Below are 23,907 nucleotides of genomic sequence, written 5' to 3' on the forward strand. Positions count from 1 at the left end.
ATGTAGATGTAAATGTAGGTAGAGCTGTTTAAAGCCATACTGAGGAACATTGTAGGCATAAATTAATCAAGGTAGATTAAGAAACTTTTTTTAACCTTTGAGAAAGCCGGTTGCTGTGTTTCAAATGAGATGTTCCTTGTGCACGGTTCTATGTCATTTTAGTACCTTTGGAGCGTCATGCCTCAATTTATTTTCCTTCTTTGAACACTGTGTGGCGGTGTAAGCGGCTTCAGGCTTATTCTTCCTTTCACTTTAAAGCTCCAGGAGGAAGAGGAGGAGCAGAGTCTTCCTCTTACAGTAAACTACTGAACTCTGCTGTCAGGGTTCTGGGAAAGTGCGCATTACGCAGCAATTAGGTTTTCTTTATATCCATGCTTGTCTTCCCCTCACTTCCTGTTTGAATAGCCTTATTTGATACTTCTGCAGGGGCAAAGGTGAGTTGCCTCCTTATGTAAATACATACATTTGTTTATTTTTAGGTTACGTTTCGTGCTTATGCGAAATTATTCAGCATTTGGACAGTTCTGCAATGAGTTATTGGGGCATTGCTGTAGTCAGATTGTAAGTACGCAGTGTGGAAGGACAGAGTGAATGAGAGAGGGAGGGTGAGTGAGGCAGAGAGAGGGGGGAGGAGAGGCATGTCCGAGCTTGTCCAGTCTAAAAGTCATTGTGCCATGATTACTCTGCAGGATCACATTAGACAGTATCCAGGATCATGGCACCGAAGAGGAGAGCTGCTGCCTCCACTGCTGCTAAAGCCCGGGGTAAGAGGGTCAAACAAGAGCCAGAGACTCCCCAAAAACCCAAAGATGCCTACACTTCAGCCAAAGAAGCTCTAAAGGCTGCTGCTCCAGAGAAGAAAGGCAAAAGAAAGGTGGATGAACACTGCTACTTATCTGGAGAGGTAAGGAATGAGGACAATTGCCATACCATAACAATTTAAAACTAAATATGATATCTTCTGAATGGGAAAGTAATGCTTAAAATGCCAAAAAACAGAAATCTGAAACCTATGTAGGGTAGGGAGATAGCCGAGATAAACTAAAAAGTGTATTCATTGCACAGATCAGATTTATCTACAAACTCATTTTCATCTGTAGCCGCTGGGCAGGCAAAGTGACAGCAGGTAGCAGGGTGAAGGTACTTCAGAACATGACCCGTGTGACAGTTCATGTCGTGATTGAGCATAGAGCTGCATTATTCCCAAAATGTTTTTTGTTTTTTTATTTAGTTTCATTCACTCATGTTCACTATTGGGCAAGTGACTTTAAAAATGTAATTTGTTGTTTATTACTTATTACTGTTATTTCAAAGTAATTCATTACATTACAGTATTACTGTATTTAAAATGTAAAGCATTACATTACTATTGCAGCACTTTTAAGTTACTCTCACCAAAATAACTGCGAAGATGCTGAACTTTTGCATCGTATATTGACTGAACCATGACTAAACCAGGACTGAACCGAGGATTGAACCAGGAGGACTAAACCAGGACTAAACCAAAACTGAACCAGAGCTGAACCTGGACTGAACCAGGACTAAACTAGAAGTGAACCAGGACTGAACCAGGACTAAACCTGTACTAAACCAGATCTAAACCAGGACTGAACCAGGACTAAACCTGGACTGAACCAGGTCTAAACCAGGAATAAACCAAGACCAAACCAGGACTAGAACTTGGAATCTAGGACCGCCCCTAAGAGAACCCTGAGTCCGTGGAACAGGATGTCTACAAGGTGCGATCGAGCACCAGCTGCGGTTAGCCACGTGGAGTGTGGAGTTCTGCGCCGGTCCTTTTGCCCGTGGTTACCCGGCAGTTTATGCGGGCGTGTCTCCGGCATTTCACCGCTGCTGATATCGAGGTGATTTTAGTGAATTTGTATGAAGAAAAACCCACCACTTCAATCTAAGTTAAAAATGCATTGTAACGCGTGTTACTGACATTTGTATTGAGTAAAATATTAAATTTTTTTCCCTGTAATGCCTTACATTACTGCGTTACAGCAAAAAGCAATGCATTACAGTAATTTGTTACTTTTATAACGCTTTACTCCCACTGCTCATGTTTAACACACAAACCCTGCATATTAAGACGGAGTTCTTCTCATAAAGGGAAAACAGTGTCTATTCCACCTTATGATGTCATGAGGTAATACAGGAAGTGCTTTTCTCTCTTTTTATACTCCATACACCCTCACTAGAATCGCTGGGATAACTTCACTCCAGGAATTGCCTATCTATACTGAAATAAAGGTAAAAGGTAGCTGTTAACCTGAAAACATCTCACGGTAGAACAGAGCATTTTGAGTTTTGGAGATGTAAATAGAAAATAGTAAAGTATCACTCAGACATGCGTGAATGAAACAAAACACAACTCTAGGTATGTTTTTGAGGAGGTAACAACATAATATAGGACATAGATAGTATTTTTAATTGCTTACACACAGGGTTTACCAATTGTTCAAGGTCAGTGGGTGAGACCGTATCTTCAGGATCCCTCTGTGTACAGATTAATTACTGTACAGTGTATGTCTGCATTGTACCTAAGTTGTACATTTAAATTTTACCAAGGTGACTTAGATGCATTAAATATTGATACCATGAATCCTAAATAGCAGTGATTTCTACTTTTGCGCGTCTATTTTAATATTATCTTGTAGCTGATATTGTGGCCTACTTAAAGAAAGCTCAGACTGCTCATTTGTTTACATTAGTATTTGAAGCATAGTAAATTCAAACAAAATAGTATGCAAATGACGAAGCCAATCCAGCCAATTTGGAGTTATGAGTCTGTCTTGTTTATGTTCAGACAATCAGTGTTGTAGAAGTTTTCAGCTTGTCCAAGAAAGGGTGGAAGTAAAAGGCTGGAGACCATCTGGATGTCTTAAGCGGGAGAAGTTTATTTACGATCAATAATACGGGCCTGGGGGGAATTGAAAAGTCAACATAGTATGATTTCAAAAAGTGAACATAGTATGATCTTTGAGTGTTTAAGCCCCTTGACTCTGCTTCCAAAAGAGGAGGAGGTTTATAAATCAAGTGTGGTGAGACTATGAAGGCCAGAAGGCACCAGTTAGACAGAAGTATGCCACAAGCCACAATTTAGATAGTGGCATGCCAGTGGTATGCCAAGGGAAGATCATGAACTAAGTATAGCTTTTGTGAGTCAATGTTAAACTGAGATGTACGTGGAGGACAAATTACTTAAATTCTCTTACAATCAGGTTTTGAATTAGAAAAACTCAAATCTGTTATAAACGTGAGATCAGTCAAAGAAATAAAATTTTAAAGGGACAGTTTGTAATTTTGGACATAGAGCCTCATTTCCTAGTGAGCCAGAGTGTTGGAGACGTGTGGAGACGCTTTTTTAATTATTCCATCCAGTCCTTGTATTTGCAGAGGTCGCTGGTGCTAGGCTAGTGCATGTCAATGGCCATAGTTAGCCTGCCACTAAAAACAGTTTTACCCAGTCCACAAAACACCCGAAGCGAATCTATTATTACACCAGACTTTTGATGTGAATGTCTGTGTAGATAGAATCATTTTGAATTAAAACCAACCTTGCATTTGAAGAATTTATGTCTGAGCAGCAGCAGCAAGTTGTTCTTCCTGATAGAAAGCTTGGCAGCGGCGGACTGATATATGAGAAAATAGTCCCTCAACATGCGATGATTCATGCCATGCAAGATTAGTTTTATTTCAAACATTATTCTATCAACACAGACATTTACAGCAATAGTCTGGCGTTATAATAGGCTACGTTCAGACTGCAGGGCTTAATGCTCAATTTGGATTTTTTTGTGAAATCTGATGTTTTTGCGAGGTCATTCACATTTCCAATTAAATGTGATGTGTGTATGTGATCTCCAGTGTGAACATTAAACGGCCCAAAAGTGTCCCGCATGCGCACTGGAGGACACAATGACGTCAACCGCAGCGAGCGTGCTCTGTGTTTACGGAAGTTGTCCAAACGTGGATGCGAGCATTGAGCACCTGGCGATTTTAAAGTTCCTCTCGTACTGGAGTCAGAACATGTACAACTTACTTGTTATAAGGAGGAGATTGAGAAGGAGAAGGACGAGGTTTTTGGCCGTGGTGTTTTGTGGGGAAGTCTGTGGAAAGGAACGTGTGGATGCGCAGACGTAGCCAAGAGTGGTGGGATAGCGATGTGCTTTGCTTCAGTGACACGGAGTTCACAGTTTTCATATGACGAGAAAAACGTTTGTGTACATTTGTCGCTTGTTGATAACATGTAGGTGGGATGAATGCGCCTTGGCTGTTCAGACTGAAGTCGCATGTCAAAAGATCGGATATGTATCAGTTTTAGGACCACATATCCATGTGGCCTGGGTCACATGTTGTTCAGACTGTCATTAAAAGATACAGATACAGGTCACATAGGGGCCAAAAAACTGGATTTGGGTCACTTCAGGCTGCAGTGTGAATTGGTTACCATAGATTTGCTTCAGGTGCTTTGTGGAGTGGATAAGACACTTTTTAGTGGCAGGCTAACTATGGCCATTGACATGCGATAGCCTAGCACCAGCGACCTCTGCAAATACAAGGACTGGATGGAATATTTTAAAGAAGTGTCTGCACACGTCTCCAACACTCTGGATAACTAGGAAATGAGGCTCTATGTCCAAAATTCCAAACTGTCCCTTTAATACTTTTTCCCATGTCCAGCCCTAGCTCAGTGTTGACATTATACTAGTCCATTATACGAGTACATTAGTGATATGTTAATTGCAGTCTTGTTTTTCATTATTTTGCAGGTTTATGAAGACTACGACTGCATGCTTAACCAGACAAACATCGGCCACAATAACAACAAGTTCTATGTCATTCAAGTCATAAAAGATGGACCCAGCTGCTTTCACACTTGGACCAGATGGGGCAGAGTGGTGAGTGGACATTTAAATAGATTATAACTACTTATCATGCAATGCCATTATAATAGGTTTAACTCTTGGACTGATTTTTCATTCAGGGAGAAACAGGACAGAACAAACCGAGCACTTTTAAAACAGTGGGAGAGGCTATCAAAGAGTTCGAGAAGAAGTTTAAAGATAAAACCAAAAACAACTGGAGCGATCGGGACAATTTTGTGTCTCATCCTGGGAAGTACACCCTGATCGAGGTGGACGGCGAGCAGGATGCAGAGGTCAAGGTAAAATGAAGTCACATGCGTCAACGTTAAATACAGTGTTGAACAGATAGATATTTATATGTCTTACAGTGGGGACATTACAGTGTTGCAACATAAAATTCAAGAGCAGCAGGAGAATAAGAACATGCACTTATCAAGACGAAGGTTAATTATATTATAAAGATTTACAATAGATAAAAACTCAACACTATTAGAGAGTAAAGCTATAAGGCTATAAAACAAATATACAATAAGTGCCTCTCTGGCTATGAATATGGACAAGAATAAATTGCAGTGACTTCAGTATATTATATTAAAATAAGGGGGTATGGATGATCTACAGTGCAGCATATGGACAGATTAAATTAATAGTGATTTGGTGAATTGTACCAGTAATGATCCACATTATGTTCAAATATTACTACAAATACATGCAAGGAAAGGCAAGTTTATTTGTTTGGCACAATTTGTACACAAAGTAATTCAAAATGCTTTACAGAATAAGAAATATATTAAAATCACAATACAAACAAATCAAAACATAAATAATCATAAAATGTAAAAGAGAGAGACATTAAATGAGAGAGAAGAGTGCAGAATGAAAACCTTTCAGTCACGTGCAGCTAAACAAAACGGTTTTGGGTCTTGATTTAAACAGCGTCAAAGTAGAGGCCTGTCTCAAAGTAGATCTTCAGGAAGACAGGTTTTAGCTGCATGAATCTGAAACGCTGACTCCCCGTGTTTAGTCCTGACTCCTGGTCCTCAGAGTGCGCGATGGTTCATATGACACTAACATATCAGAGATGTACTTTGGTGCTCAGCCATGGAGAGACTTTAAAGTCTATTCTCTGAGCCAGAGTACAGGACTTGTGTGCTCGTACTTCCTAGTTCGAGTCAGGACCTGAGCTGCAGTGTTCTGGATGTTCTGCAGCGTCTCACAGCTTGTTTGGAGAGGCCAGTGAACAGGCCATTACAGTATCTAATCTACCAGAGACCAACGCATGGATAAGTCTTTCCAAGTCTGCTTTAGACAGTAAACCTTTGATGTTTTTTAGATAGTAAAAAGCTGCAGATATTACTGATTTGATGTGGCTGTTGAAGTTCAAGTCTGAGTCCATTATTACCCCTAGAGTTCTGGAATGATTTGAAGGTTTTAGAGAGGGAGACTGGAGGTAACTGCTGACACTGTCTTTTTGTTCTTTGGGCCAAAGACTATGACTTCTGTCTTGTCTGAGTTTAGGTGGAGAAAGTTGTACAGGGCCAACACTGAGTTAAATCTACAAATATTTTTTCTCCATAGACACAAGTATGTGGCGGACTCTCTACCAAAAAATTTCACTGGGCACTTTTGAATTATTTTTGTGACATTTACATGTAGAGTAGGCTTTATTGTAATTATATTCTGAAGGAACATCAAAGGAACTGTATGTAGCCTACACTCTTACAGTTTTAGGTACAGTATTGCAGTCATCAAGAAATGTTTCTGAAAGTTAAAATTAAAATCTTATGTATGATTCCTTTAGCACCAGAAGACAACATTGAACTAAGTCTGTTTGAGGCTGTTTGTCTGATATTGTTCATGGTCAAAAGTGCATAAGTGTATGCATCATTTTTTGTGCTTTCTTTCCTCATACCCTCCTCAGGTGGACAGTGTGGATGGGAAGTCCAAGAGTAATAAAAACGTGCAGCCCTGTACTCTTAATAAACCAACACAGAAGCTGATGGAGCTCATCTTCAGTACAGACATGTTCAAAGAGGCCATGGAGGAAATGAACCTGGGTGAGGCTCTCTGTGAACTATAGGTTTAACTGTGAGGGTCAAAGTTCATGAGACCAGTTCAGTGGCATTCTAACATGTGGGTGGAGCAGGAATGATGCAAAGCAGGCTCCTGGTGGAATCATGTAAAGATTATGTAAATTACTGATGTGCCTGAGCCTGCTATATAGTTACAATCTATAACACACGTGGATCATTTTGTTAGAATATTTTAAATTGCAATATTAATCTAAAATGGCAGTGCCCAGTGGGAGCAGATGTCACTGTAAATACCATGACAATAAAGAGCTGAGTCCTCTCCCAGAGATAGCTGCACTTCACATTAGTGAGCATGTGGATTTTTATTTTTGTACCCAAGTAAGTAAGCGATGCTGCCAAATCCTAAGCATATTACCAATTAAGAAAATAAAACTGGAGAACAAGTAAGTACAGAGCTGTGGCTGTGTGCTGTGGCGGTGAAAACTGGTTGATAGGCAAAATAATGTCTTGAAAGTAAGTGTTTAAAGATCACGCAAACATGCATGACTCACTCCAAATACAACTTCAAGAGGGTAAATGAGAAAGGGAAACAATTATAACATGGTTAAAGCTCTGAAAAGTCAGTTTGCATAATTGGTCTGCTTTAACAAAATATTTGCTCTTCACTTGCAGTTGGTGAATACTAACATATTACCCACTAGTTATGCTGAGAGCTGGCTTATATGAAACAATAAAATATAATAAAAGACACATTTTCTCTTTCAAACTGATACATTTAATTTGATCTAAATATAGCGAGAGAAGTTTTATGGCCCAGTGTTCTTGAAGAAAAACATATTCAGTCCACAGGTGGTTCGGAGATTGGACCAATCATAGTGCAGCGTTGTGGTTTCAGTGGAAGCCCAAGGTGAAGTTCCCAAACAAACATGGTGACACAGAGAGCCATTCCAGATTAGTAATTAGTAATTATTGCTGTAAAATATCCTTGGTATTTCAGTGGTGAAATATAAGAACAGTGAAATGTCAATGGACCCCCAATGACAGAAATATTTCTGATTTTTGTTCAGACATAAAGAAGATGCCTCTGGGGAAGCTGAGTAAGATGCAGATCGCGAAGGGATTTGACGTGTTGGAGGAGATTGAAGCCGCCTTGAACCGGAAAAGTAAACAGTCCGAATTGGAGGAACTCTCATCTAAATTTTTCACCATCATCCCACACAACTTTGGACGCGTCAGGCCCCCAACCATCAACTCCAACGAGATCATTGAGAAGAAGAAGGAGATGCTCATGGTAAGAAAATTCTTTAAAAGTGAACCCTCCTCTCATCCAAGTAGGTTCTTTAGTTCTTCTCTTAAGTGAGTAATTTCTAGGATCACTGCTAAGGCAGTCCTGACCCAGTCTAGCACAAGATCATGGAGATGAGTCTATGAGCACTGCACTGCGATGCTCACTGCCCCAGGAGGAAGGAGTGCCCCAGCGACATTAAAGGATGGGTCAAATGCAGAGGGCACATTTTCCTTTAAGGACAATAAAGTGTACCCTAACCCTAATATGAAGATTCAGAAAAAAAATCTATCCTATATAATATATAATTCAAATATTTGTTGTTTCATACATGTAGAACAAAGACAGAATAGAAACAAAAACAGTAAAGCATCATTTTAAAGGAAATACTCTCCTAACTAATATTTTTGATGTTATTGTCATGTCCCTATAGTTGATTTGGACATATTTTGCCACTGTTTAAAGGTGCTTGCAGACATCGAGCTGGCACAGACACTGAAGTCAGAGACAGAAAAGGCCCAGGAGGAGATGATTGAGACTGTGCCTCACCCAGCGGATCAGGACTACTCCTCACTCAAGTGCAACCTCACTCTGCTCGACAAGAAGTCACAAACATACAAGGTGCAAAATAATCTTTTGATTTGGGAAAAGTCCTCATATTGTTGCATAAAACAGGAATCTGAAACTCATGGATACAGACTAATTACATGGGATGCCTTTAACTCTTTCCCCCATGAAGATGACATTTGACGACCTCCCCTGTACCCTTAATGACCTGTTTTGACACCTCCGCTGTATCACTAAAGACGTGATTTGACGACCATTAGAAACGGCTTGGTTTTTCACATTTAAACAGAGGCTGCGATAGGTGGGGGCCACTACAACCCATACTAGACTGACCAATAGGATTCAAGGATATGTTTTCGCCAATTTTTTTCTGAAGTTAATCGAAATAGTGATGATTGTAGCTTCCGGAAAAAACACAACACGAAACACGTGTAATGGAAAGATCGCGGCTCTGCGGCGCACAGTTTTAGAAATAATGAGGAGGGAACTTATTTTATGGATAAGTTTAGAGAAAGTGACTTCTGTAGATTTCAAAGTGATGATGAAGTTGATCATAAAGTGGAAAACAGTGATAACGACGGACTTTGGGAGGGTGAAACGTACGAAGGTGAGAATGCTGCTGATGCGTCTGTATGGAGTCCTGCGATATCCGAACAAACTATCCGGGCTTTATGCTCGATGATGAACCAAAATTGTCCTTTAAAATATTTCAGTCTTTTTTTTTCCAAGATGCGATGTATGACCGAATTGCTACAGAAACAAACTCTTATGCGGAGCTCTGCGCACGAGAAAGTAGCCAAGATGACAAATACTGAACACCCACTGACAGGGAAGAGTTTTATTATTATATTATTATATTATAATAAGCTAAATGAGTTGAATAAGTGAAATGGAAAAAATGAATTAGGTACATACAGGTGTGCAACAGGTAAAAACAGGTGTACACTTGGCTATACTGTATCTGGTGATATGAAATCTGTTTAAATACTTTAACAAAGTATATATGTAAATATATATTTATTTATTTATTTATTTTTAATGAATATAGTACTCAGAATGTGCAGAAATCAGATGCTGAATGTAGTTTTTTTGTTTTCGATTTTGCACCTGACCAGGTAAACTCTCATATTCGGTGAACTGTTATAAACCTATAAATGAGTTGAATCATATTTAAACATCCACAAATGAATAGTTCAGTGTCCAAGGTTTCCAGAGATACCAAATATGTCTGTGTTTCAATTAAGTTCATGAGTGTAAAAATCATTTATAATCACTCGTGGAAGTCTGTTTTCTTTTATGCAGTTTTGCTCTATGGGCAGCCCTAGTAACATATGTATGGGTTGTTCCTAGTAGACGTCCAGGGGGAAGAGCTAAAAGTTCATATCAGAGCCAAAGTCTATCGAAGGGAAAGATGCAAGCTGGTAGGGTAAGGAGTTAGGGTGTCATTAAAGTAGTTTCTAAGACTGAATCATTCTTAATAAACTCTTTGATATTAAGTATGTTTATTTAAGTCTATTGAAAGCATAGTTTTTTATAAATTGTTCAATAAAATAAATAACACCTGTGATTGACATCTGCAAAATAGATCAGTTTGTACAGTTTTGTGAACCAGGCAAAGCAATAACATTTTCATGGGACAAGCAGATGAAGATTCTACCAGAAAAAAGTTACACAATGCACCTTTAATATTCAGTAGAAATACGAGAAAATACACCATATTTGTAACATATTAACTACATTTTTTTTTTTTCTACTTACAGATAATTGAGAAGTACTTGAACGAAACAAAATGCTCATATATGAAAATCAGTATCCTCAATGTTTGGGAGGTCGACCGATTTACAGAGGTACGTGATGAATGAGTCTTATATTTGCAGATCTTTTTTGTCATTCTGTTTTTTGAAATATCTTTCCGCTGTAGGGAGAGCGCTTCAGTGAGAATGACCACCTGGAGAACAGGCGTCTGCTTTGGCACGGCACAAACATCGCTGTGGTGGCAGCCATTTTGAAGAGCGGGCTCAGGATCATGCCTCACTCTGGGGGCAGAGTCGGAAAAGGCATTTACTTTGCATCAGAAAATGCAAAGTCTGCTGGATATGGTAAGAAAATACATGCTTTTCGATGAGTAGGTATTTCAAGATCGATAGGGCTGCAAACTTGTAAGAATGACTTTCACTGTTTCACTTCTCCTTCTGAACTACTGGTTTCAGACAGATCATTCCTTACTGATTTGAAAGATTTTATGAGGACATTTCTCTTTTCAAAAGATAAAATATTTTGTTTTGAATTGCTATAACAACAGTGGACCATTGCCCTGCCAAATCTTTCAAATCAAGAAAAAATCCTGATGCTTGAAACCCATGAATACCTGAGCATAAAACGATCAGCAACAAAAACTTACAGGAAATACTTGTAATAATTGTAATTGCATTTGACACTTCTTGAGGCTGCATATGTGTACATGTATATGTTCACTGCATATGTGTTTTTGCAGTGGCTATGTCTAAAAACACTGGGATCATGTTCCTGAATGAGGTGGCTCTGGGTAAAGAATACACTGTCACCACCGATCACTGCACACTGAGGAGAGCTCCAAAAGGCTTTGACTCTGTGGTGGCCCGAGGAACAGTGGAGCCAGGTACTCTTCAAACTACCATGTTGTTGTGTGCTCAAGAAAGACACTTCACCTATATTCATTGCATGAATGTCATATGTATATCTAGTGATACTATAAAAGCATCATTTACAAAGAACCTCAATCTTCACCATCTTCAGCAAACATATCCTGATAATTCAAGAACAATTTATTGCCATGTTTTAAAAAAAAAATAAAATCAGATGCTAATGGATAGGTACATGTATTCGTGCTGAACCGTTTTGGTACTGGACGCTCAGTTCAGTGCAGGGCTTTGCACAAGTGAGTTTGCCCAATTTATGTGTGTCTACATTCCACCACTACATGTGCAGCTACACTGAAGGCTCGGCTCTTTCATATTCACAAGGGAACTTGTCCGTGATTGGGGTGGCAGTGTTTTCCACAGCACTTTATAGTTAGGGCGGCCGCCTTGACAACAATTGTCCCCTGTCTTGACTACATCCCTCCGAACTACGTGAATCCTCGTAAAAAGCTACTGTTGTCGCACCGCAGCCCTCACTTTTGCCTTTTGCTGGCACGAAATCTCCGCTTCCTAAGGTCTTAAGTTTCAGTCATAAATGGTAAGAAAATAGTCATCTAATTTCCGTAACTTGTATTATGATGATAAGAAGCACCAGAGGAGAGAAAGATGAGAAAAGGTGAGGACCTGGATCAGAGAGAGGGACGGGGGAGCAGGGGAGTGTTGAGACAGCACTGCGCACACAAACGCACACACAGAGGCAGAGGAAGAGAGAGACTGGACTTATAGTGAACCTGTGCAGATTTAAGTCAGAACTTGTGAATATGTGAGGAGACAAAGGGACACCCTGTGGCTCAGGCTACTTTTTTCTAAACAAGAGAGCATAAATCTTCGTCAGCACTGTGTACTCTTACTGCTGCATGAGTGGCTGTAGACCTGTTTATTAAAAAGAGATCACGAGCTATTGATCTTTCGATTTTTGGCACAGCCCTAATTTAAAGTATTCATTTGTGTGGCAGAGTTTGACAGAACGAGTGCTTAGAGGCTCTGTGTTGCTTTCTACTGTCCTGGCAGAATATACTAAGTTTGGCTCACTTTTGACAATGAAATAAATTGCAACAATGCAGCCACATTAATATACAACATCTGCGTTGATCCAATCTTTATAACTAAAGACAATGTAAATCTCCTTGTAAGCAGACTTTTTACATACAAAACATCATTAGGTTTGGCCCTTGAACCTGAATTAATATTATTTTTGAAGTTTTAGCACTCCTAAAATTTGAAACTGGAGTTTGAATTTTGGAATGATTTGGTTTGAATGATTGTTTTGTGTTGCAGACCCCTCTCAGGACGTAGTCATCACTCTGGATGGAAAGCAGGTGGCAGTACCTCAAGGCCCTGCCATCGCACAACCTCAGTATACGGGCAGCCACTTCTCTAACAGTGAATATCTTGTCTACAAAGAGAGCCAATGCCGGATACGCTACCTGCTCGAACTGCACATGAAATATAATTAACACTTCATTTTACTCTGTAGCTTTTGATGGCTACCTCGCAAATACCATGTAAAAGTAGTGTGTAACCTATAACATGTATCCGAGAGGCATAGGACAATATATAATTATTAAAACAGCTGGAGTTTTCTTATGTTATGCAAAATTGACTTCAGTGAGCTCAAAAACATACCTGAACTTGTGTTTTGTTTCATTCACACATGTTTGAGTAATACTTTATTATTAGTCTGTCCACATCTCCAAAGGTCAGAATGCTCTGTTCCACCTCGTGATGTCATGTAGTGATAGTTTTCAAGTTAACAACTATTTTTTACATTTTGTTCAGCAGAGATTGGCCATTCCAGGGCTGAAATTATCCAAATCATTCTGGTGAAGGTGTATGGTGTTTTAAAAACACAGTGGAGCTATTCTTGTATTACTGCATGACATCACAGAGTGCTACGGTGGTGTTTTCTTTCTAAGAGAAGAATGAGCCTAAGTATGCAGGGTTTGTGTGTTAAACGTGTGTGTGAAACACAACTCCAGGTATGTTTTTGACGAGGAAACAACATGAACTACTTTAAGATTATTATTATTATTTAACATTAAATACTTAAAGTGTTCATTTTACACTATTTTCTGATCTATTTTATAATGTGTTTTCCTCATCAAAAAATTGTTGTTGTGTTTTGTTTCATTCACACATGTAACACACAAACCCTGCACATTTAGACAGAGTTCTTCTCTCAAACAGAAAACAGTACAGGTAATATAAGAAGTGCCCCACTGTGTTTTTAAAGTCCACACACCTTCACTAGAATCATCTGGATGATTTTTGCATTGGAATTGCCAATCTCCACTGAACAAAAGATAAAAGGGAGCTAGCTGACATCGCAAGGTAAAACAGAGATGTAGACAGACTAATAATAATGCACGAATAAAACAAAATACAACCCCAGGTATGTTTTTGAGGAGGCAACAACATTTTAACCTGACAACATGCTGCTAATAGCTGTTCTTCAGACACATGAATGAGAGAGCAAGTAATGCTACAGAACAGCTTTTCATTCATATCCATTACAGATTAATAATGTAAATAAAATTCTGAAAAACACCTCTATAAAGCTCTAAAATAGACCTATCACTGCTTTTTTCGACAACTGACAATGTAAAAAAAAAAATACTGTGTAAAATAATCAACCCATTTTATTTTTTGAATTATGCCTTAAGAAGTGACATATCCCATTTTTTCCAAACATTTGCACTGTGCATGCTGTCATGCATCTGAACAGTTTGCCTTATGTCTGCTGTAAAAGCAGTCACTAGTTTTAGTAGTTGTAACAGTCCTTTAACTATAATAACAATACTACTACTATAATTATTATTAATTATTATTATAAGAAGATCTGAAATGGTTCAGATACAATGCTTTTATTTTGTTTTGTTTTTGTTTTGTTTAATTCAGATTACATTGGTTTCTGGCTGGTTTGTTTTTGTTGGTTAATGGTAATGCAAATGAGTAGTTATGTTAGAAAATGGTACAACATTTGAATAGCTGATCTTTACTTCACTGTTTGAAGTAAACTTATTGTCATGCTGTTTTCCACTTGTAACAATTCTTAAGCTGTAATAGTTGTATCTGAGATGGTTCAGTTTTTTCTTCTTTTTATATTTTATTTCATTTTACATTGGTTTCTGATTTAGATTTTTTTTGTTGAAATTTTTAAACAATTTGAATAGCTGATCTGCCTGAAATTTACCACTTTATTACAGAGTTTAAAATGTTTACATGTAAAAGTTAAATTGCACTAAACTATGAGAAGTAATATAATATAAGTGTAGGTGAATGAGTGATTTTTGTTTTGTTGGCTCACCACAAAGTTTTGTTGAGTTTGGCTCGTGTTCTGCTTCTTGCTTTTCACCTTGTGGTAGCAGTTATCTGTGTTATAATATACCTATAGGGTCACCAAACAACAAATAAATATGTTTATTCACCAACATTGTGTGCTTACTGTAAACTCCTGAAGTCTGCTGTCAGGGTTCAGGGAAGGCATGTATTACGCAGCAATTACGCACTTTAATAGGTTGTCTTCATATAACTAGAACTTCTGCAAGGACAAAGGGCAATAATATAATATAATCCAGTCTAAAAGTCAATGTACCATCATTACTTTGTACTTTCACATTGGACAAAGGATCATGGCACCGAAGAGGAGAGCTTCTTCCTCCACTGCTGCTGAAGCTGGGGGTAAAAGGGTCAAACGAGAGCCAGAGACCCCTCTAAAACCTGAAGATGGAGAGGTAAGAATGAGGTGTATGTTAAGAATTCCAATTGAATACAATGTTTGAATCTACTCACCAATCTATGGGTCCAGAATGATGAAAATGTTAAAAATAAGTCCTCAGAATTTTGTACATAACAGGAAGCTGAAATTCATGTGGACAATATTCTTTTTTTCATGTAACTTAGTATCTTTTTCTATACAAAGTTTGTTTTATTGTATTTTATGGCTGTTGTTTTTTTGTTTTTTGTTTTTTTTTTACATGCATAGTGTATATTTGCTATTATTCATTCAGTGTTTTATGCTGCACCTTATCACCAAAGCAAATTCCTATATTGTGTATTATTTTAAACATGGAAAACAGATTTTGTCATACTGTATAGTCCAGCCCTAGTTCAGTGTTTATATTGTATATATAACATGTATGTGTAATAATAAATGTGTGATATATTTAGTGCAGTTCTACTACTGAGTAATAATAATATTGTTTTTCATTGATTTGCAGGTTTATGAAGACTACGACTGCTTACTTAACCTGACAAACATCGCCAAAAATAATAACAAGTTCTATGTCATTCAAGTGAGAAAAGAGGGACCCGACTGCTTTCACACTTGGACCAGTTGGGGCAGAGTGGTGAGTGGAATTGTAAACAGATCACAACTATTTATGATACAATGTCATTATAATAGGTTTAACTCATGGATTGATTTTTCATTCAGGGATACAAAGGACAGAACATCTCTAGCAATTTTACAACAGTGGGAGAGGCCATCGAAAAGTTTGAGAAGAAGTTTAAAGATAAAATCGGAACCAACTGGAGTGATCGGGACAATTTTGTGTCTCATCCTGGGAAGTACACCCTGATCGACGTGGACGGGGAGGTCAAGGTAACTGTTCAAATGACGACACCCTAGCTCTAGTTTTATTCATGTATGTCTACATAAAATTATTACTACAGAGAATGACGAAGTAGGATAATAATTTTAATATCAAAATTTTTAAATCTTTAAACAGACAAACAAACAAAAAATTAAATTTTTTGTGTGTATTTGAAGTCTATTATCAATATTCATGTACTTAATATCAGCAATTTATATTAGTTTTTTAGATAACAGTATTAAAAATTTCTTTTACACTTTATGTGTGAAATAAATTTGGCTGTCGTCCTTAGTTATTTAGTTAGACACTATTGTGATGTGTAACTTTACACCACTACTAAGATTCTGGATTACGAAACATTCTAAAATTCTTCCCAGGTGGAGAGTATGGACGGGTCGCTCTGTACTTCGGACAAACCAACACAGGAGCTGATGGAGCTCATCTTCAGTAACGACATGTTCAAAAAGGCCATGGAGGAAATGAACCTGGGTGAGGCTCTCTCTCAAAGTTCAAAGGACCAGTTCAATGCCATTCTTACATGCTGGGTTGGGCTTGTCGTGGGACTGGAATGAGCAAAATCAAGTTCCAGGTGAAGTCACATTAAGGTTATGTACATAGGCAAATTTTGAGCCTTCATATTTATACATTTTATTTTGTTTTATTAAATGCATGTCAGAGAGAATCAGTTTTATGACTCAGTAGTTTGAAGAATAATCTTCAAACCCACCCCCACACTGCCAGTTTAGCCTCTTGGCCTATGTCAGAGGTATAATAATCCCTACAACGGAAGCATAGGCTGGAATGGACTAGACTTAAAGTGATATGATATCACTATCTGGAGGTGAATAGTCATCTGCTCAATGGAAATAGAAAGTTAAAACCATACTTAGGAACATTCTAATTGAGGTAGATATACGTATATAGATATATAGATGCAGATACAAAGTTGAGAAGAAAAGTACAAAAATACAGCAAGTTGAGATGAGTTCTGAAATGGAATACCCCTACATACGGCATCAACAGATTAAACATTATTCAACAAATATAAAGGCATTGTAATTTACTTTTATGAGACTACACAGCAAAAATTCAAATCTAGCCAAGTTAAGTTTAGTAACTGTATTATGTGAATTAAGAATGATTTTATTTATTTATTTATTTATATATTTTTTTGAGTAAATTCACTTTATGAGTAAAATTATCTGCCAATGGACCAAAACTTTTTGTACTTAAAATATAAAAATACATCTGGCTACACTTAAAATAAGAAAAACAACAACTCTTTGCACTTAAAAAAGAAACAAAATTTAATGTTGCTTGAATTAAGAAAGACATCATTTTATTGCCAAGTTGAATCTACTTAAATAAAGTAAAATGCTCTTCATCAGATCACAGTGTCGAAAAATATATTTTGGATATCTTTACAAATCAGGAGAGGGCAATGTCATAGGAACAAAAGGAAGCCACCTCTTTTAATGGAAATGAACAACAGACGCACCAGAATGGCATCAGTGAGATATAACCTCTAAAACAGGACTGGGCTTGCATGTGAAGATCATTTCAAGTTTCTCCCTTTTGGTCTTATTTGGCTGGTTTGACTAGTGCTGACTTTTGGAAGAGTGATTATCACTGCTGAGAGTATGAGGCCATTCCTTAACTCTACAGGAGTTGCACAGATTGTCCAGTTTCTCCAGGATGGCACATCCAGGCATGCTATTGCAAGGAGATTTCATGTGTTTCCCAGCACAGTCTCCAGAACATGGAGGAGATTTCAGGAGACAGGCAGTTACTCTAGGAGAGCTGCATAGGGCCATAGAAAATCCTCAACTCATCAGCAGGACCTATATCTGCTTCTTAGGGCATCACGTCCTGTAGTAGACTTTGTGTTCCCCGCCCAGCACTGTGTAGCTCAACTGGCATTTGCTAGATGACACCAGAATTAACAAGTCCACCACTGGTGCCCTGTGCTTTTCACAGATGAGAGCAGGTTCACACAGAGCACCTGTGACAGATATGAAAGAGTCTGGAGAAGTGAGGAGAACACTCTGCTGCCAGCACCATGGTTCAGCATGAGCGGTTTGGTGGTGGGTCAGTGATGGTCTGGGGAGGCATAACCATGGAGGGATGAGCAGACATCGACCAGCTAGAAAACAGCAGTCTGACTGCCATTAGGTGTCGGGCTGAAATCCTTGAACCCACTGTCAAACACTGATACAAACACTGTACACTGGTCGATATGTCCTGGGTTCCTCCTGATACGCGACAATGCCCGGCCTTATTTTAGTGTATGCAGGAAGTACCTGGAGATGAAGGGATTGATACAATTGAATGGCCCTCATGATCACCTGATTTAAACCTGGGTCCATGTCTGGGTCCATCAGATGCTGCCAGACTCTACAGGAGCTCAGTGATGCCCTTACACAGATTAGGAGCATGTCATGATGTTGTTAAACATGCACACAAGCACATGGTGACTACACAAGATATTAAGAAGCATTTTGAGTTGCAGGAATAACATTTTGGCAAAATGGACTAGCCTGACATATCATTATTTCACTAGATTTTCAGGATGTCTATAAAATTAAGCCCTGTGTAGGCTGAAAATGTTATTTCCATTAAAAGAGGTGGCTTCCTTTTGTTCCTAAGACATTCTGTCCATATTTGTATATATATCCAGCATTTTTTGTGCAGTGTATTTTCGATCTGTGTTCTGACAAACTGATGATAAAAGTTCTTCCTCCAAAGTCTTCAGTCTGCCCCAAATTACATTACATTTGCTGGCAGAGGATTGGCTGTAGCCCTCTTGATAAAAAAAACCCAACCATATAATTGATAATTAGACATGAATCTACATCCCTACATCTTTGAATCTATTGTCCAGCCCCACCCCTGGATAAACTGAGTGAGAAGCAGATCATGAAGGGTTCTAAAGTGTTGAAGGAGATTGAACATGCTCTGAACCAGACAAGTGAACCGTCCAATTTGGAGGAACTCTCGTCTGAATTCTACACCAACATCCCACACGACTTTGGAAACAGCCGACCCCCAACCATCGACTCCAAAGAAATCATCGAGAAGAAGAAGGAGATGCTTCTGGTAAGATGGTAGTCTTAGGCAAGGTAAGTTTAGGTAGGTTTATTTGTATAGCACAATTTGTACAAAGTAATTCAAAGTGCTTTATAGAATAAGAAAGACAATAAGATCACAAAATTAAAATCAAGAGAAGAGTGCAGAATAAAAACCTTTCAGTCATATATACAGCTAAACACATGCTGGGTCAGTCCAAAGGTTTCATGGTCAGCACTGAGCTCTTTAGTGTTTCTGTCACATACATTGTCCACATGTACATTCAGACCACCTGTAATGACCAAACCATCAAAGTCTGTGCATACAACTGAAAGCATGTCATTAAAATCACCTGTAACACTTACAGGATCTACACGTAGCTTTAATAACAAAGCAGGCCAGTCAGTGTGTGGGTCCAACAGCCATTAGACAGCTTTTATTTACAGGCTGAACAAAACACAGTTAAGGTTGATTGGAATGGGAGAGATGGAAATGCAGGGTTCTAATCTAGAGAATCTAAAAACATTTCTTTGGACCACCCTAAGATACAATGTACATGCAATAGTATAATTTGAACTCATAAACTGATAAAACAGCAACAGGCTCAGTGCTGTTAATCAAAATGACATAAACCACATTTATACAATAGGATAAAGATTTAAAGCATACCTTCACAATCTGGACTGTTATATTTACTAACAGTACAAATTACTCTTTTGACAGCAGGATTACGTGATCAGCTACCTTGTCACACATCAGTAAAACTTTGACAGTGCTGGGGAGGTTTATATGACTATGTAGAGTATGGAGGGTGATTGTTTTAGCTCCATTTTAAAGGAAACATACTCAAAAGATGAAAACAGTCCAAATGAAAACCTGTGAGTATAGAGAGAGTATGAAACTGCACATGCACCTCTAAACACTAAATGTCCTGTTACTTTTGCCCTGATATTGATCCAATCGCACAAGAAACAAGAAGACCCTTTGTCATAAATCATCATCCTGTAGATTATTGGAGACTGAAACATTAAATAGCCATTAAAAACAATTCTTTAAATCCAGCTATATTTTAGCTTGAGAGCTAAAGCTATGTGTTGGCTAGCTCCCACCTTAGTCGGTCAACTTAAGTCAGTTGGGGCCATGTGACAACATGGGACAAATGGTGATTGGCACATGTTATAAAATTTCATTATTGTATCTTAAAAAGTCACAGCATTCTTTTTCAAAAGCATGTTTTGACAAAAATGCCATTAAAACAACATGGAAAACCAATCAACGATGACAACTTCCCCAACATGGAGCAAGTTGTCACTTGATGTTGTTGTCTTTAACACTTTTTAGCTTCAAGCTTATATGTACTAGTACACATTTTGGCTTCTGCCCAGAAGCCTTTTTCAAAATGGGAACTAAAACGTCTTGATTACAAAAACAGTGTCCAGATGACCACAGTTGAAATCTACTCTACAATTCACCTTTAACACGTAAAGCCATTCCCTGCTTTTGGTAGTTATACTTAAGTGTGATTGTTTAAAACATCCTGTCTGTCAACCAGAGCAGTTCAAAGGTTGACCAGTGGAAAGAGTGAGTAGTGGAAAGGATTCTGTTTTTTGAGCAGAACAGAAGAACTGCATCACTCTGAGGGTACAGAAGTTTATCATGATTCAAATATGTACTGTAAAATGTAGAACAAAGATGCATAAAAAACAATAAATGTAACTTTAACATAAGTACTTATCTAATTTGAATATCTCCCAAGAAATCAGAATCATTTGTGTCATATCTCTCCAGCCCTGTAGTTGTTGTTTTTTTTATGTATTTCTTGTGACGTTAAAAGGTGCTTAAAGACATCAAGCTGGCAAAGAGGCTGAAGTTGGAGACAGCGAATGCCCAGGAGGTGTCTCAACCAGTGAACCAGCGCATTCTCACACTGCTTGACAAGACCTCAGAGAGATACAAGGTACAAATATAAGCCCCAGAACATTACACACTCTGTTCAAAGTGCAGTGTTCATGACACAGTGCAAAGAACATTCATCTCAGAATGAAAAGAGGCTCTGTGCCAGATTTAGCCACGAGCTCCTTTCCATCTGCAGTCCCTGGGCAGGTACAAAACTAATTTCCATAAATTTCAGATTCATCATTATTTTCTAAAAATACTCAAATTCATGGTCATAAATGACCTCTAAAATGTACACTTACCAAATTCATCAGTATTATTATCCTCTAAGATACAGTTCATTAACAACATGATCATCAACACAAATGTCATAGGTCAAACACAATACATTTACATCTACACAGTACATCTCTAGTACAATCAGTCAGATTATTAGTCAGCCATAGTTTGAGCCCATGAGATAACATCTAATAGTGCAAGTTTTAAGTTCAGCTGAAGCGTGTTCCAGTTTTTTGCTGCTGTGTATGAGAAAGCCAACTGAACAAAGTACATTTAAAGGGAATGATCAGATCAGAATTTACAGATGAGCAAGATGTTGTGATCTGCTCTGATCTTAGCTGAAAGAATCCTCTTAAAGGAGGGGGAGAAGTATTGTGGAGAATTCTACGGAGCAGCCGGATCTCAGAATAAAAAAATTATATAGTCAAAAATGTAAGACAGATCAGTCTCTCCCTCCCACTTATAGTGCAAATGTTAATATACAGTCAGTGTAAATACATGAACCATGTTGCTGTTTTGCTATTTTTTCTACTTACAGATAATTGAGAACTATTTGAAACAAACAAAAGGCTCAGATTCAAATCCCAAAATCATCAATGTTTGGGAGGTCAATCAACCTACAGAGGTACGTGTTAAATGAATCTTATATTTGCAGATCTTTTTTGTCATTCTGTTTTTTCAAATATCTTTCCGCTGTAGGGAGAGCGCTTCAGAGAGAACCACCACCTGGAGAACCGGCGTCTGCTTTGGCATGACACAAACATCGCTGTGGTCGCGGCCATTTTGAAGAATGGGCTCAGGATCAAGCCTCACTCTGGGCGACAAGGCATTTACTTTGCATCGGAATATGGAAAGTGCAAATGTGAGTAGATTTAAATATCTACTTAGTCTCTCTCTCTGCTATTTCTATAAATGGTACATTGATATGAGCATGTATATCTATGTTCATTACACATGTGTTTTTGCAGTGCACACCTTTAATAACAAAGGGATCATGTTCCTGTATGAGGTGGTTTTGGGTGAAGAACACACCATCACCACAGACAACAGCTCACTGATGAATCCTCCAGATGGTTTCAACTCTGTGGTGGCCCGAGGAAGAGTGGAGCCAGGTACTCTTCAAACTAGGGTTGCAAAAGGCATAAAATTCCTAGAAAATGTCCAATGGGAACTTTTTTGCTAATTGTTTTTGCAAAATGTAAATCATTAACCTTTTATTGAGCAATTTCTTAGTTTTTATATATAAATAAGATAATCCCCAACCAAACTATTCATACAATAAGAGCCTGCTTCAACCAATGAGCCCGTCTGGTGAAACTCTTGAAAACAATATTCCTGAAGCGATTTGGAGCTGGATTAAAATTTTTGCAGTGTGTCTGAAATAGGGCTGTACTCAGTAAAGGTTTTTAAATCTTGCTGGACATACACGGGTCTCGAACCTCACTCAATTTGCACTTAAACCCCACGAAAAAGTGGATCTTAAGTCACTCCACTTGCAGATTGCTTGGCTGTTGGTTCCTGTTTTCTCTGCTCTGTCATACATGTTTGCTAATTCAATTTTTCTCTTCTTTCTCTTCTTTCTCACACTTTTCCTTTCACTGATTGAGTGATTGTTTGTGTTGCAGACCCCTCTCAGGATGTGTTCATCACTCTGGATGGAAAGAAGGTGGCAGTACCCCAAGGCCCTGCCATCGAACAGTCTCAGTATCAGAACAGCAGCTTCCATAACAGTGAATATCGTATCTACAAAGAGAGCCAGTGCTGTATACGCTACCTGCTGCTGCTGAAGTGAATGACAATAACACTAATGAGGTGTTAATACTGGATAGAGAGATCATGGGTTCTGTTGCCGTCTTCTCACTTGAGAAATGGCATAATTCTTAAAAAAGAATGTAAAAACAGGGCCAGAAATGTATGTGTAATCAGAATGAATAAAATGTTGAATAAAATGTGCCTAGAAAAATGATTCAAAGCTCCCATGTTACCTTAAATCAGGGCTCTCCACTGAAATATCCCTGAGGGTCAAAATTCCCACTTTGCAAAAGCACAAAAATTTTGCCAGAAGACATTTTTTTTATTTGGTAAAATACAATGGTAAAATCAGCAATTGATCAACAATTATAGATCCCACAACAACTCACTAAAAACTTTATTTATCAAAAGCATACAATGTTCCTTTTTCAATTACTACTGCATTTGTTGGAAAATCTCAAGAAAAACATATCTCTTTAATGAGAGAAGTGAGTGATGTGAAGAAGCAATTTTTCTGAAAACTGGCTTGAAATGTGTAGAAATCTTAAAACACTGTCCAAGATGCACATCTGTCAGTCAAGATCTGCTCCCGTTCACACAGGCTTAGTCCAGTCGTGCTGAAATTGGAATCACTAATGCATGATCTCAGCCTGAATATAATACACTATAAAAATATAAAAAGTGAACAATATAGCGCCCCCTAGCATATACAGGAATTCAATTCTAAGAACGACTAGAAGCAAAATTATATATTACGGACCTGGAGCATTTTTCATGGTTGACAAGCAGGGGCGCAAAGACTAAAAAACATTTGCACTATGTAACTTTTCTGGCGGAGGATCTGTTGTCCTGGGCAACTATCGGAGTGGGACAATAGCGTGC

General features: G+C 38.3%; 2 protein-coding genes across 2 annotated transcripts; both read left to right on the forward strand.

Moving 5' to 3' along the window:
- The first annotated feature begins 276 nt into the window (after positions 1 to 276).
- On the forward strand, positions 277 to 14,868 carry parp3 (poly (ADP-ribose) polymerase family, member 3). Its single transcript, XM_020933872.2, has 11 exons — positions 277 to 434; positions 690 to 904; positions 4,779 to 4,907; positions 4,994 to 5,173; positions 6,796 to 6,931; positions 7,975 to 8,198; positions 8,658 to 8,813; positions 10,520 to 10,606; positions 10,681 to 10,858; positions 11,254 to 11,397; positions 12,716 to 14,868. The coding sequence occupies exons 2-11, from the start codon at positions 716 to 718 to the stop codon at positions 12,892 to 12,894; spliced, it is 1,602 nt and encodes a 533-aa protein (XP_020789531.1). The 5' UTR covers positions 277 to 434; positions 690 to 715; the 3' UTR covers positions 12,895 to 14,868.
- A 122-nt stretch (positions 14,869 to 14,990) lies between these two features.
- On the forward strand, positions 14,991 to 23,715 carry LOC110168422 (protein mono-ADP-ribosyltransferase PARP3-like). The gene is made up of 10 exons (XM_055160469.1): positions 14,991 to 15,171; positions 15,658 to 15,786; positions 15,873 to 16,040; positions 16,410 to 16,521; positions 18,914 to 19,128; positions 20,933 to 21,055; positions 21,812 to 21,898; positions 21,973 to 22,135; positions 22,242 to 22,385; positions 22,899 to 23,715. Exons 1-10 carry the CDS (start codon positions 15,070 to 15,072, stop codon positions 23,063 to 23,065), a joined length of 1,410 nt encoding a protein of 469 aa, XP_055016444.1. The 5' UTR covers positions 14,991 to 15,069; the 3' UTR covers positions 23,066 to 23,715.
- Positions 23,716 to 23,907: the final 192 nt, after the last annotated feature.

The sequence above is a fragment of the Boleophthalmus pectinirostris genome, unplaced genomic scaffold (genome assembly GCF_026225935.1).
Source record: "Boleophthalmus pectinirostris isolate CB_2022bp ecotype Guang Dong unplaced genomic scaffold, ASM2622593v1 HiC_scaffold_3, whole genome shotgun sequence".
NCBI classification, from domain to species: Eukaryota; Metazoa; Chordata; class Actinopteri; order Gobiiformes; family Gobiidae; genus Boleophthalmus; species Boleophthalmus pectinirostris.

Excerpts from the sequence above, each read along its gene's own strand:
- LOC110168422 (XM_055160469.1), top strand. The coding sequence starts at position 15,070 with ATGGCACCGAAGAGGAGAGCTTCTTCCTCCACTGCTGCTGAAGCTGGG. Across the intron at positions 16,041-16,409 it reads ACGTGGACGGGGAGGTCAAG|GTGGAGAGTATGGACGGGTC; the intron begins GTAACTGTTCAA and ends AATTCTTCCCAG. Across the intron at positions 16,522-18,913 it reads CATGGAGGAAATGAACCTGG|CCCCACCCCTGGATAAACTG; the intron begins GTGAGGCTCTCT and ends TCTATTGTCCAG.
- parp3 (XM_020933872.2), top strand. The coding sequence starts at position 716 with ATGGCACCGAAGAGGAGAGCTGCTGCCTCCACTGCTGCTAAAGCCCGG. Across the intron at positions 905-4,778 it reads ACTGCTACTTATCTGGAGAG|GTTTATGAAGACTACGACTG; the intron begins GTAAGGAATGAG and ends ATTATTTTGCAG. Across the intron at positions 11,398-12,715 it reads CCGAGGAACAGTGGAGCCAG|ACCCCTCTCAGGACGTAGTC; the intron begins GTACTCTTCAAA and ends TTTGTGTTGCAG.